At 48.3% G+C, this 14,029-nt stretch overlaps 1 protein-coding gene across 1 annotated transcript; it reads left to right on the plus strand.

Moving 5' to 3' along the window:
* The first annotated feature begins 7,178 nt into the window (after positions 1-7,178).
* On the plus strand, positions 7,179-9,798 carry LOC103624930 (insulin). The gene is made up of 2 exons (XM_008644269.2): positions 7,179-7,415; positions 9,665-9,798. Exons 1-2 carry the CDS (start codon positions 7,229-7,231, stop codon positions 9,790-9,792), a joined length of 315 nt encoding a protein of 104 aa, XP_008642491.1. The 5' UTR covers positions 7,179-7,228; the 3' UTR covers positions 9,793-9,798.
* The last annotated feature ends 4,231 nt before the right edge of the window (positions 9,799-14,029 follow it).

Consider the following 14,029-nt stretch of genomic DNA (forward strand, 5'->3'; position numbering starts at 1 on the left):
AGTGTGAAAAATTTTTTTTTTTTTTTTTTTTTTTTTTTTTTTTTTTTTTTTTTACTCCTGACATTAATTCTACTTGGTCTCTTTGTGATTATTTTCTCTGGGCACAGCAGGGTGAATTGATCTACAAAATATTTTCAGGGATGGTGGAGGATTAAGTGTCTTGCACAGATACTTCAATGCAACAGTTGTTACCCAGGACTGTGAGAGAAAAACAGGGTGGGGTAAGGGAGTTGTTCATTTTCCTTCCACTAAGGTCAGCCTTAAATAACTGTCCCACCTCCCTCGGAGGCTGAGACAAGATAATAAGACAAAAATGTCAGAGCAAAGCACGGGGCCCCTCTATTTACAGCAAAGGCCAAATCGCTAACCAACAGATCGGAGCTTGCTTTCTAAACACCGATAAGCGGCAACTTTGAATTAACAGCCCCGGTTCCTCTGCTGCTGTAAATCAGCCTGACCCCGACTGCCCGCAGCACCCCAGTGCCTCCCCCCAGCCAGGGGCTCTCCGGCAGGAGGAGGGGGCTGCAGCAGTGGGCTTAACCCTCCCGGCCCCGGAGATCCCTGTGCCTGGCTCCAAACACCCCCCCTTCTTCCCCTCCCCAGCCCCCTATCACTAACAAGCCTTATCAGCAGGATTTACACCTCCTTGTCTAGGAACCCATAGGAAAGCCTATGGACTAGTTGCCGATGTGCATCCAAATCCTTAAAGTAGCTTTAAGTGCTCAAAACAATCCACTTACCCAGTGATAATTAATGGTATCAGACCTGGGAGTTCCCGTTCCCTGGCAGGGGAGATCAGAACACTCTGCAGTGGGGTCCTGCCGACCACAAGCAGGAAAAGGAGCGGCCCTTCTGCTAGTCCTCGGCACCTCCTGGCCCCAGTGGAGCATCCTGAGAGTGAGGAATGACAATGCCAGGAAGATGGATGCCTGGGAGCAACCACAGCTCATAAGATCTGTGGTGGGCTGGGTTTTTTTCACTGCCAGATGCAGCGTTAGGAAAGGTGCTTTGGCACAGAGTTGTGCCAGCCAGCAAAACACCAAACACCATGTGGATGATGCTGTAGGAGTGAGGGGGACAGAGGAAAAAAATCACAGCTCCTGTCTCAGGTCCCAACCCAGCTGGAGGAACCTGAAGTGCTGAAGCTCAAAGCATACCCTGCGAAGGTGAAGGAGCAAGCAGCACCTCCAGAAGTCCTGGAGAAAAGTGGGGTTTTAGGTCAGTGTGCAGATGTCCAGCTGCAGAGATGGGCAGTGGTGAAAAACACAGTAGTATGTGACACAGTAATTGATTTTCAATCCATGAGACCACTTTACAGCTGGGACAAATCCAGTCTGAGCCAGCAAAAAACATTCCTTTGTTTTTTGGCATTTTCCTCCTCACCTGCTTGCTGCCTCGGTGGCTTACAGCACCCAGTTACAGCACCCAGCACTTTTGGCTGTGTCTGCTGGTCTCTGGTGGCCTGCCTGTCCTTTCCAGCATCGAGACCAAGGACCAGGTCATCCTCTCCTCTGTTTTACCAAAGGCTTCTCCAGGTCCAAGGGGTACCTGTGATGCCACCTGCTGTGGAACCCATGGTGGTGGCACTATGAGACTTCAGTGCCTACAATTTTGGACACTGGAGAAAGCTCCCTGACAAGCTCAATGGCCCCTCTCACGGCTGTTTCCTGAGGACTGGGTCAACATCCTCTCTGTTTGTTGTCGTGGACTCGACCACACGGAGGACAGACATGGTATCAGTGCTGAAAATGGGTATTTTTAGATTGGTGCTGATCAGGCTACTCTTCCAGCGCTTCTCCACTCAGTGGAAGTTATTTGTTACTTTTGTTTCTCAGTACTTGTCCTCTGGCAGGGTGTCATCACCTCTTCTAATGTTTCCCCATCTCCACCAAAGGATTACTTTTGGGCCATTAATAGCCACAGATTTAATCTTCTCCTCATTGATAAACAAACTAATTTGTTCTGCTGCGTCTGCTAATAGCTGTGTCTAGGAACTAATAACAGCTCTTAGGTGCTATTTTCTTCTTTACCTTCTCAAAAAATATGTGGCTGGCAATATTTTCATAGGGTTAAAAGGAGCGTAGCTGTTTTTTCCATCTCTATTTATAACCTTGCATATGCTCTTCCCAAAGTGGATGGGAAAGGTTTTGGGAGCTTTACTCTAGAGATCATTAAATTTGGTCTAGCTCACTTGGGTAGCTGTACCTGTGGAGAGGTTTGAGCCTGCAGAGGCCAGGGGGGCTTGAGCAAGGTGCAGCCAAACTAATTTGCAGATTCTGTGGTCCCTGGCGAGCTGGGCTTGTCAAAGGTCACCATTTCCCTGTGAAAGCCGTTATGTACTCAGGAAGGGTGGTCGGAGGGTTTGAGCTGCACGAGGCTGTTCTCAGAGCTGCAGCACACGTGGGAATCTCCCTTGTTCTCTAAGGAAAGCTACTGGCTCTTTGGAATTGCTTCCTGGAGCATCTTCTGCCAGTGAGCTGCATCTCCAGGGATGTGCCTGTACTCACAGCCCTCTCTGCTCCTCACAGCTAACCCAGAGCTGATGGGAGCGGATGGGTCAGACCTGGATGGTTACACTGGGCTTTGGGATAGCCCTGCTGTTTTATAAACCCATCCTTTGTGCTCTAAGCAGCAGGATAATGTCCCTGGCATGGGAGAGCCTGGTAAATTGTGAAGTCCACAGTAGGCAGGAGCATCTCTCTTGAGCCTGGTGGCTGATGGGGCAATGGGGGTGGCTCACATGCCCAGCAGCCAGGTGGCCACCCGGATTAGTTTATGGAAGCAGCCGAGATTACTTATATCCCAGTGAGCATCCCCCTGCTCTGCTTGCACAATGCCCCCTTTGAAGCAAGGGCATCTCTCATTGTGTGGCTCCAGATAAGCCAAAGCCTCACCCTTTGCTTTAGCAGCCCCTCCTCTCCCCAAGGCCATGTACTTTTGCAGGCATCTTTGCAGGTATTCCCATGATTAATGCCCCTCCTCAGTGCCAGGTTCACCTCCCTGCCCTTCATCTCACACCAGTACAACTGCACATGTACTTGGGCACATTCATGGGAGCAGAGCCACTGGAAACCACATGGAAACAGGGAGCACCAAGGATGCTGGTCACCCCCAAAACCTGCTCTTGGGAATGCAGACCCCTCAGGGTGATTGGGGCTGTATTTCAGCAGGCTGCTGGCACAGCACAGATGAGCACTGGGGCTCTTTGCTTCACAAGCCACTGAATTCACCCCACAGGGAAGAGGAGCCATGTGGTCACTGCTGTGTGGATCCCTGCTACTCCTCTGGAACAATGCACACGCAAGCATGGGAAGGACAGTGGCAGCCGCCACAGGGCATCAGAGCAGCAAGGGGGATGTGGGTGGCATTTTGGGGTCCCTGGGTGCTGAGAACTCGTTTGCCTACAGCCCTGACCTTTGCTGTCACTAAAACTTGCACAAGCTTGTAATTTTTAACTAGTTCCCCTGTAGCAGGCTTGTTATTTTTTCAGGACGGGGTTTGAAAATGCGAGACATCTACAGTAGTAAAGATTTTATTGTGCTGGCAGCGGACTGTAAAACTCGATTACATGACACCAGGGATTGCCTAAACCTTGTTCCCACTGATGCAACTGCTCAGGCTTGGGGGGGATGTGAGGAAGGGAGGTGGTTTTGAGTCACGTCTGGAGGTGCTTTAGCACGAAGGGCAGGAGCAGCCCACTCCCACCCAGCCACTCCCACCCTTCAGCCAAGTGAGCCCAATGTGGACCTGAGGATCTGGGGGGATCACAGGAGGCATGCACAGCTGAAACAATGGATGAGTGCTTGGCTCCTCACTGCCTAATGACATGAAAATCATAGGGAAGCCCAGCCTGGAAGGAGTAAGCGGAGATTTTTCTGTAGAAAAAGCTTTTCCATCTACAAATGGGCTCCCCTGTTGGCCCCCTCTCTCAGTTTGCTGCTGACATGGGAGTTTTCCCTCTAAGACAAAACTTTCCGCAGTTTGTATCCGTTTTATATCCATTTATATGACTGCTAGCGTTTTTCATATTCCAAAGGACCATTTATGGTAAGAAAATACGTTTTCCAATAAATAATCAAAGTGATCATATTTTGGAAGGGGAAAAAAATCATAGTAGGAAACTTTTGCAAAAAAAAAATTGGCCTGTGCTGAACACTGAGCCAGCATGATATCTTTTTTCCTTCCAATAAATCTTCTGGCTTATTTCTGTACCCAAACTACAGCGAGCCAAGAGGAATTCCTGAACGCTTGGGTACAGTCAGCCCTTCCCCTGCTGCGGCATGCTGTAGGAATGCCACGAGCTTTTTGAAGCTACCTCCAGGATTTGGTTACCAAGAGTAAGAGAAGCAACAGGCTAGGAACATGGCACTTTGCAAGCAAAATAAAGCAGCTTTTTTTGCTACACCAGTGGTGTAAGCCTCAGGGAAGGGGAAAGTCTGGCAGGGAAGCTGACTAGAAGGGAGACAATGGTGGATGGAGGAGCCTCCTTACAAAGTCCCTCTGTCAGTAAAACATGGGTTCAGGTGAGCTCAGGTAACATTAAGCAGTGCAAGCAGGAAAGCCCTAAACGGCAAATCTCAGCTTGTGATTAACCTGGGGAACACCCTGCTCAGGAGCCTTTCCAAGGCAATCACTTGACTGAGGTCCATTGAACCTGGAGCAGTGTGATGACTGCAGGCAAATGATTGCCAAGGAGACCTGGAGGGCAATTCTGCGGGTTGTCCTCTTTGTGTGAGATTCCAGGTGTGAGGTCCCTGCTGTGGAGGAAGCATGAGTCACACAAGACTTCTCCTCCTGGCTTTGGCAACCTACTTCAGCCGGGGTAAAATGGCAGGTCTTATCCTATGTAGCTGCTAACTCCCCATCTTTAACCAGCAGTAAGGTCTCAGTAAGTGAATTCCCTGAACTCCTATCTTGCTGAAACCTGAGCCCCTCTTCATGGGTATACCACTAGGTCATTCAAGTACATCCAGTATCTTTTTTGAGGGGAAGAGAGGCAGAGATAATGTTACACATTGTGCAGAAATGCTATTAACTGTAGTTGAGCATCACAACTTGGATTTATTAGCAGGGGGCTGAAAGACCTACATGGCAGGGGATGTAACTGATAACCTTGTCTTGCATCCGTTTGAGCAAATGGGTTCTGTCCCTGTGCGCTCATCGGAGATTTAGCGCTTCTCACAAGCGTTTTTGCAATCACAGTCATTTAGCAAACATATGATACTTCACACTCAAAGCCGTGACAGGGGCATATGGCACTTCCTACCTCCTAAGTGTTGATGGACAGAATTGCTCTGACTATTCAAGGAATCAAAGGCCTGGTTCGAATCTCAAGGCATTGCGTTGATTTCGGTGAACTTCCTTCTGATTTATCCTGTGTATGGAGAACGAGGCTTATTCTAAGTTAAACAAGCAAGAGAGTTCGAACAGATGAAAATGTCTCCTACTCAGTGGTGCTCAGCACTTGCAGTCTCAAAAGTTGGAGCAATGGGAAGTTTGAAGATTATCTCATCCCCAGCATTTAAAATAGGCCTTTTCAGGCAGAAAAAATAAATAAAAGGAGAAAAGAAAAAGAAAGTACACTTTTAGCAGGAAAAAGTACAAGCTCGCTATTGGTGGCAGAAAAGTTGAGCACAAAGGTACTCAAAAGTTGGATAATGTTGTGAAAAAGAGCAAGAGCTAGATCTGTTGCCAAAATCAGATCCAGAAAAGCCAGTGGACCACTCCTGACCCACCATCTCCTTTTAAAAGCAAACTTACCAGCCAGAATGGAGATAATCAGATATCTCCTTGTTTTCGCTGGGATTTACCAGAAACGTTTCTTGGTGGTGAAGACACCACTTTGGACAGAGCCCCAGAGGAAAGACCTGAGTTACTCAGAGCTCTCAGCTGCAAATGGCAGTGACTGAGCCTTTACTCTGCTTAATCCCAAACAGGAATTTGAAGGGGAAGGTGAAGGAGAAGGGGGAGAAGGGGAAAAGGCTTATTTTTTTTTCACGTACACAATTCCAAATGCTCAAACTCTGGACCTGTGCTGAGCCAAAACGACCACCCAAGGTCTCCTGCAAAATGCAGATGTTATTCCTCCCCCTGCCCAAGCAGTGGACGCGTGTCTCTCGCTGTGCACCGCGTGGCCAGTGAGCCTCCGCACAATAATGTGTTTTCTTTCTCCTAACACCTGACAGTAGCATGATTTCACCAACCACTTGGTCCCATTGCTGCATACTTTCCAAGGTGATATAAATCAAACAGATTAACATGTTTGCTTTTAATTTTACATTTTAGAAACAGCTGTTGAACCACCTCAATGCCAACAGTGTCTATTGCCAGCATTAGTCTCATTAGTAATCATTGCAGCTGTAATAGCACCATTATCTCCTGCTAAAAGGGTCACTGATGGCTCAGGACAGAGCTTCAGGGAAGCGAGAAGAGCGGACTAAATGAGATGGAAACTGCAAACAGTTGCTTCTGTCTTAACTTGCATAAAGACCTGTGGATGCTGCGCAGAGGGAAATTAATTTGCACAAGTAGCAAAAATTTTGGCTAGAGTGTCATCAAGTAGGTGGGGCTTATGGTAGCTCTTGTGTCACTTGGGCTAACGTAAAGCATATAAATATGGGAAGGAGAGAATGGGGACATTACTACCAACCATCTTCATCCCTCAGACCGAACTTCTCTCCACCTCTTGCTGCCACCTCTTGGGTAAGTCAGACTGCCTCCCTTTCACCTTCTACCTCTTTTCAGACCTGTCTTAAGTTGACGTAGCAGGTGGCGACAAGTGTGGCTCATTGACCCAGGAAAATGAGGTCTTTGAGCACATTGTGCTGGTTTTGGGCCATCATCACACATTACAGCCCATTCTGACTGGGCAGAGAGGGTTTTTCCCCTGAAGGGGTCTGCTGATCTTGGCTGTCAAGGGCGTGTACGCTATAGGGATTGGTGGGATGGTTCTTCCAGCCTTTTGAGGCAAGACAGCAGGGAGTCTGAGACTGATGGAGCATGGAGATGGACTTATGGTTATAGTCAGTAGCCATTTACTGTCACTTGTAAAGCCTGATGCAGGAAGCTCTCCTTCCTTCTCAAACTAGAAGGTCCATCACCTACCTTGGTCTCATTTCCTTGTCTGAGGAGCTGAAAGTCATAAAATGCTTGATTTCAACCTATTTTTACCTCCTAGACTCTCCTGTGTCTCCTCTGCCTCTTACCCCTAGGCCTCACCCTGCCCACCATGGCTCTCTGGATCCGATCGCTGCCTCTCCTGGCCCTGCTCGCCCTTTCTGGCCCCGGGAGCAGCCACGCAGCTGTCAGCCAGCACCTCTGTGGCTCCCACTTGGTGGAGGCTCTATACCTGGTGTGTGGGGAGCGGGGCTTCTTCTACCAACCCAAAGCCCGGCGGGATGTTGAGCAGCCTCTAGGTAAGTCGGGCTGACCGTGAGAGCAGCCGCGTGCTATGTGATGCGAGATGCAAGAACCGCCTGTGTTTGACAGTGACACCAGGAATGTCCTTACCACGGGGAATGCCAGGAATACCTTTGGCATACCAACAGCGTCACATTGCCAGTGAAAAGCTCTTCAGGTTAAAAAGGCAGATGAGAGGGCAGGCAGGGGGAGAGGATTTATGAGGCAAAAGGAATTGTGCCTGAAAGCTCAAACTCATCTATTTCTTTGTGCAGCCATTACACCAGCCTGGGAGTACTCAAAGAAAATAAAAGTGGGAGGAACTCAAGAAGATTCCTTCTGCCCCAAGACAGGATCAGTTGTCCCCATTCTATTTCTTAGCCATGTTTTTCTAGTACATTCATAAAAACCTCCAGAGAGAAAGCTTCTTCTGCCTTCTAGAGCTGCCCATTCCCAAGTTTAACTGACCTTCTTCCTGAGTGTTTCTTCCCAATATCCAACCTGAACATCCCTTGCTGTAAATGATTTCTTGTTTTCTCAATAGTGGACATGGGGAAGAGCCTAGTCCTTTCATCTTTATGATTGCTTTTCAAAATGTTTGAATACTGTTCCCATGTCTAGTTTTAAGCTCTCCTCAGCTACACAACCCTACTACCTTCTTAGGTCATATTTTCCAGATGTCTAAACATGCAAGTTGTTCTGCATTTGTCTACATGTTGCTGACTGATAAGGCCTGGAGAAGCACATTGAACATTCTGCCTTCCAAGCTTCTAATCAAGACTGTGAATAGATGCAGAAGAGACCCCTGCCCAAATCACATCCATCTCAATCCTCTTGTTTCAAGATCAACCTTTAACCTCCTCTGACTACTATACATCTCTCCCACCATTTCTCTTCCCATCAAGTGCTGTCTTCATTCATGTCCAATTCCTTCTCCTGTGTATGCAACCATCCTGCGAAATAGCCTTAGGGGTCATTGTAAGGTGAAACAAGATAATGCCGTAGCAGAGGGCTTGCCATGATTTGTTCAGGATGTCATTTACTCCATTCTCTGATTATTAATTTCTGGAGACCACCACAAGTGGGTTGGAGGTTGCATCAGCCAAATTACCTAGATACTGTACAGAGAATTTCATCGTGCCAAACAGAGTGGAAGTATTTGAGGATTTTCCACCTCTTCTTTCAGGACTTTTGCCTGAGCCACCACCTCTTTGTCACACAATCTGGTTATGTTTACAGTCTGCTCACAGCTGGCTCAAAGGATGAAGACAAGTAAATCACAAAACATTGACTAGCTATTTCCTCTTCTACTTAACATTAGACCAAATTTTTCCCAAATTTCCCTTCTAGCACACTAGCATAATGATTTTGTGTTACTCTTGTGCCTTGTTCATTGCCTCACGCTTTGGGGGCTTGGGGATTTTGCATCTTGTACTGTACTTGTATTGCCCTAGAAACCACATCTCATTCTCACTTTCCAGGCATTTTCTCTTTGTTGTCAGGGATTTTTTCCTGCAGGAAAAAATCAGTGATTTATTTGCCATTTTCCATATTTTCATTGGGCAACTAAAACCTGAACAGATCTATGCACAAGTTTTCAAGTTCTCACCAGCAAATAAGACATTCTGTTGAGTTTTATCTGTGTCCAAATACCCTAATTTATCCTTGCTTCTAAAAACTTGCCCCCAGCTGGGAACACAGACCCACACAAATGCTTTTGCTGTCAGCTTGAGGCTATATCCAGGCAGCCAACTGCATCAGGCTGTTCAGGAACAGCTGGGAAATGCACCTGGCCTCAGAACTGGACTGTCCCTGCAACCCCATGAACATCCCAGTTGTCTGCCCTGGCTCCCAGAAGAGTGGGTAACTGCCTAAAGGGCACTGCAATCCCAAACTCTTCTCTCTAGAGCAGACAATCCCATTTTATTATCTTACTTACTAGCTGCTCACCCCATGGAGGGTGCAGAGTTTCTCTTCTTCTCCGCACGTCTTCCCCAATAAAGCCCCTGTATCTCTTTGCCCCTCACACTGCCAATAGCCACTCGGCATCTTCTGAACACCACAGGATTATTTTGGGAGAGGAAACAGAGAGCCTGCAGGTGCTACAAGCAGCATCAACCTGGGGAAACCTCTGCAACTTCCTTCCCATTTTCCAACCAACTCTGGATTAAAAATCTGGTGCCTGCTAAGGGGATGTCTGCAGGGCTCAAGAGCCGGGGCTGATGCTGTGCGATGTCCCACAACTTCACTTCTTCTTCCCTGGCAGTGAGCGGTCCCTTGCACGGTGAGCTGCCCTTCCAGCAGGAGGAGTTTGAGAAAGTGAAGCGAGGGATCGTTGAGCAATGCTGCCACAACACCTGCTCCCTCTACCAGCTGGAAAACTACTGCGATTAGCAGCAGGGCCGGCGCTGGGGAGCTCGCGGGCCGCGGGCAGAAACACGCACTTACGCTACTGCATCGTCGAAGCAATTGAATAAATGTTGTGGATCTATTGGAAGGACTGTGCTGGTTCCTGCATCCACATCTTTTTGTCTGCTTTAGAGTGTCAGTGTCCATGCTTGGGTAAGGCAGTTTTCAGCCATCACTTCACATTATCCTTCTGCCACACAAATGAACTCCATGGGAGCAAGGGAGGGAGCAGCTTTGGAGCAGGTATATAGAGCATCTGGCACCCCCAGTGCTTGGAGAATGAGCAGGAGAAGGCAGAGAGGTTTGAACAAGACTTTTCTCGCTAGGGAAACATTACAGGGGAATATCTGTAACAATGTCATGCTGATCAACTTCCTGCAGTTCACAGCCCAAATATAGCCAGGCAGCTGGAGACCGAACTTCCTCAGCTACATAATGGAAACAGTAAAGATTAAGCAAAGAATTATGTCACCTATTCATTGTACTCAGAAAAATCATGGATGACCACCATGGCCAATTTAGAAAGTGAGTCTAGTTCCCACTTCTGCTTGTGGGAGGCCCAGGGAGAGTCCCTGCTGTGGGATGTGCTTGTTGTTCACAAGGATATGACAAGCCATGTACTGAAAGTGGATTTAGTCCAGAAGGAGTTTTGAATCTATTGCCCATGTGCTGGGCAGTATCCCTGCTCCTGCTGCTGCAAACCTCTTTCAAATATCTGGCCCCAAAATTGCCACTTTCTGTGAGGAAAAGCTGCCACAGCAGTTCGAGCTGGCTAGAGTGTCCCAGTGTGTAGGGCAGGGCTGTGTTCCCTCTGCCGAGGGACTCCCGTGGCAGTCTATGGCAAAAAACCATGCAGAGGAGCACTGCGGGACGGGCTCAGCCTGGCAGAGGTGACAGCAGCAGCCAGGGCTGCATTTTGCTGGTGGCAGATTTTGAAAGCTGGTCTGAGAGGAGCCTGTGGTTTTAACAGCCTCATTTCCCAAACCAGTTCCGACTGCCTCCAGTGGAGCTGCACAGATGGAAGCTGCCATCTCATCCCTGCCTGGATGCATTACTCCCAATCCTATCATGAGCACAAAACTGGCCAAACCACTGCAAACTGAAAGGCTGGAAGAGCAGCTGGAGCAGCTGCTGAAAAGGAGATACAGACATAAAAAATGAAATCAGAAAGCACTCATGATTCCCTGTGGTGACCTTGCATACAAATTCCCTCAGTGCATTCAAAAGCCCAAGACAGGGGCCTCCTCCTGCAGGTGCCACACCAGTGCTACTCAGCCAGTCCTGCTCCCCCTGACCACCCTTCCATCCCTCTCCATCACCCTTTCTGCCAGGCCCCACTGAACATTCCTAGCAGCAAAGCTTTCAACTGTGACACGCAGCTTCAGACCAAAATCTTGCAGTTGTGAAAGCATGGCAAGACATATTCTGTTTCTGAGCTGCTTGGCTCCCACCAAACCTCACAGTGTATAACTCCAGTGGTTTCTAGAGGGGACTCCCTAGAAGCAATTCTCCTACCTGTCCTGGTGAACCATGAGATCAGGACAAGTGTTACTGCAAAAAAGAAGAAAAAACCCAACAAAATTGCAGAGCTATTGCTCATGGTAAGGCCACCAACATATTCAGGAATGCAGCCAAGCACAAGCAATCCCATCCATCCAGGAGACACCACCCTGATCCAAAAGGCAGATGCTCAGGTCTGCTTGTATGTTCTGGAGGGAAAGGACATCCAGCCATGGTGGTTCCTCCATCTGGCAGAGCCCTGTTTATCTGCTGGCACTCCTGCCCTGGCAGCGATGCTCTGCTCGGGTGAGGACAGCTCTTCAGAGATGCCCAGCTCATTTCCTGCCCTCTGCCATTGTTTGGTCTGATCCTTTGTTTGTTTGCTTTTTCTGAGAGCTCTCAATTAGGACTTGTTGGGAAATTGCAAATGCCACTTTTTCTGCTGGAAAATGTTGATTCATCAAAGTCAGCACTCCCCACAGGACCGGACTGGTTTTAGCAAGGCAGGATTTGAAAGGATGAAGGGACATTGAAGGTTCAGGTGCCTGCTCTTCATCCTCTGCATCCAATTGCCCAAGACCCCAAGCCAACCACCAGGCTCTGGGCTACTCTAGGATGGACACTTTTGCTTCTGCTGAAAGATTTCAGAAGGTGACCACCAAGGTCAGGGAGGGACGGATGGCCCCATGTCAGCTTTAGGGACCCAAGCTGTCTGAGCTCTCTGCAGAGCACATGCAGGTGCTGTTGCTCCCTTCCTCCCCACAGCAAGAGCTGTCCTGGAGATGAGTGGCCTACGGTGAGCTACGCTGCTCTCCAGGAGGCACAGGAGAAAATACTGCATCCGTTTTCAAACTGTAGGAAGCCTAAAATAAAAAAAAAAAAAAATTCTACCTTTGCTTTCCAGAACTGAAAATAACATAAAGGGCCAGCTCTTCACTTTTTAAAAGCTGTGGTAAGGTGAAGGCCAAAGGAGAACAAAGGTACTTTCTCCCCTTTTTCTGGAACTCCAGGGAAGGAAGCCTGAAGGCAACCCTCTGCATTTTCCACACTGGAGCACATGGCTCCCTGGCTTGCAAATGTGATGCTTCTACCTTTGCTTTCCAGAACTGAAAATAACATAAAGGGCCAGCTCTTCACTTTTTAAAAGCTGTGGTAAGGTGAAGGCCAAAGGAGAACAAAGGTACTTTCTCCCCTTTTTCTGGAACTCCAGGGAAGGAAGCCTGAAGGCAACCCTCTGCATTTTCCACACTGGAGCACATGGCTCCCTGGCTTGCAAATGTGATGCTGCTGGCTTGCTGACCCTGTGCTGTGGCAGGGCAGGCAGCTTTAGCCCCCTACCCCACCCAAACCCAAGAATGGGTGTCCTTAAGGTCCGTACTGACATCTTTAATGGTGGTCCAGGAGGAAAATTTCTTTATAAACCCTCCCTCAAATCCTTGTGCCCTTGCCCAGGCCATTCCCTCTTCTCAGACATGCTTGGGATATGCCAGATCTTATGAATTCCTGCAGGAGAAATGACTCAAGGACAGGGAATGCCGCATCCGTTGACCTCCCTCCCTGTTCCTTCTCTTGCCAGGCTTTGCATTGTGATCTTTGGGAAGCAAATGCATCCAGCCCCCTTTACTCTGACTCAGCAGTTGCTCTGAAGTGATTTTTGCGGTAGTGGTGGGGCATCATGCCTGACTAAAATATCTTGGCTCTGCTACTCTTGCAACAAACTTCCAAAGGTCTCATGCTCGTGGTGGAGGGCAATTTGAAGAGAATGCAAATAAAGGCTTCGGTTCATTCATGCTGCTTGAATAGAGAATAGAAAGCTGAGCCGCAGAGGGGATTGCAAGGCAAATTCTTTGGGCTGCTGAGTTGTTAACACTGCCTAGAAAAGAAAGGACCAGAGTTGCCCCTGTCTGCCATGTGCGTGAACCCTCATCCAAAAGGGCAGCACTACGGTTTCGAGGAAAGGGCAGTGATGTGCGCAGAAATGGGGATGGAGGGGAGCCTCTGCAGGGCGCTGACCATCGGGCCCCTGGTGACAGGGTGGCAGATCGTGTCCTCCAGGTTGCTGGATGGGCTGTGCTGCTCCAGCTTATCTGGAGAGGAAGGGAAAGCTGCCACTTTCCCGGAGCTAATCTGGCTGTATTATTTCCTTTCCGGGAAACCACAGCTAGAGCGCTCTCTATTACTCTGGGAGCTTAAGAGATTCACTTTAAGAAACAGTCAGACTATACCCTGGGAATTATTTCTTTTTAACCATCTTATTAGCATTTTAGGAAATTTTAAACCTGCTTACAGCCTCTCTTCTTATCTGCAGAGTGATTCCCTAATAACAGACTTGCAGCAGTGACTTGAGTTGGAAAGCATGCACTAAGCAGATTCAGTGTTAAGACCTCAAATTCACTCTGATTTAGACCAACTTCACTAAAGACACCTATCTTGAACAAAAAATAGTCTTTCTTCCTTCTCCTTTCACTCTGGGCAGGAAGAAAACTTTAGGTCAGGCTCTAAATTGATCTGGAAAGTCAATGCCAGCACATTGTCTCTGGCTGAATTATTCCTGCATGCTGTGGGGAGGAAGGAGGCTGGTTTTTTCCAAGCCCAATGCCAGGCTGGCTCTCACATGTCCCCCAGTCCTGTTGGGCAGACCAGGCAGGAGCAGATGCAGGACAATAACGGGAAGCGAAGCAAGCCCATAGGAGCACACAAGGAAATGGTCTGAGCCTCAATC

The sequence above is a fragment of the Corvus brachyrhynchos genome, unplaced genomic scaffold (assembly GCF_000691975.1).
Source record: "Corvus brachyrhynchos isolate BGI_N302 unplaced genomic scaffold, ASM69197v1 scaffold62, whole genome shotgun sequence".
NCBI lineage: Eukaryota > Metazoa > Chordata > Aves > Passeriformes > Corvidae > Corvus > Corvus brachyrhynchos.

Coding starts and splice junctions, on each gene's coding strand:
- LOC103624930 (XM_008644269.2), top strand. CDS start 7,229: ATGGCTCTCTGGATCCGATCGCTGCCTCTCCTGGCCCTGCTCGCCCTT. Junction 7,416..9,664: donor GGATGTTGAGCAGCCTCTAG/GTAAGTCGGGCT, acceptor CTTCCCTGGCAG/TGAGCGGTCCCTTGCACGGT.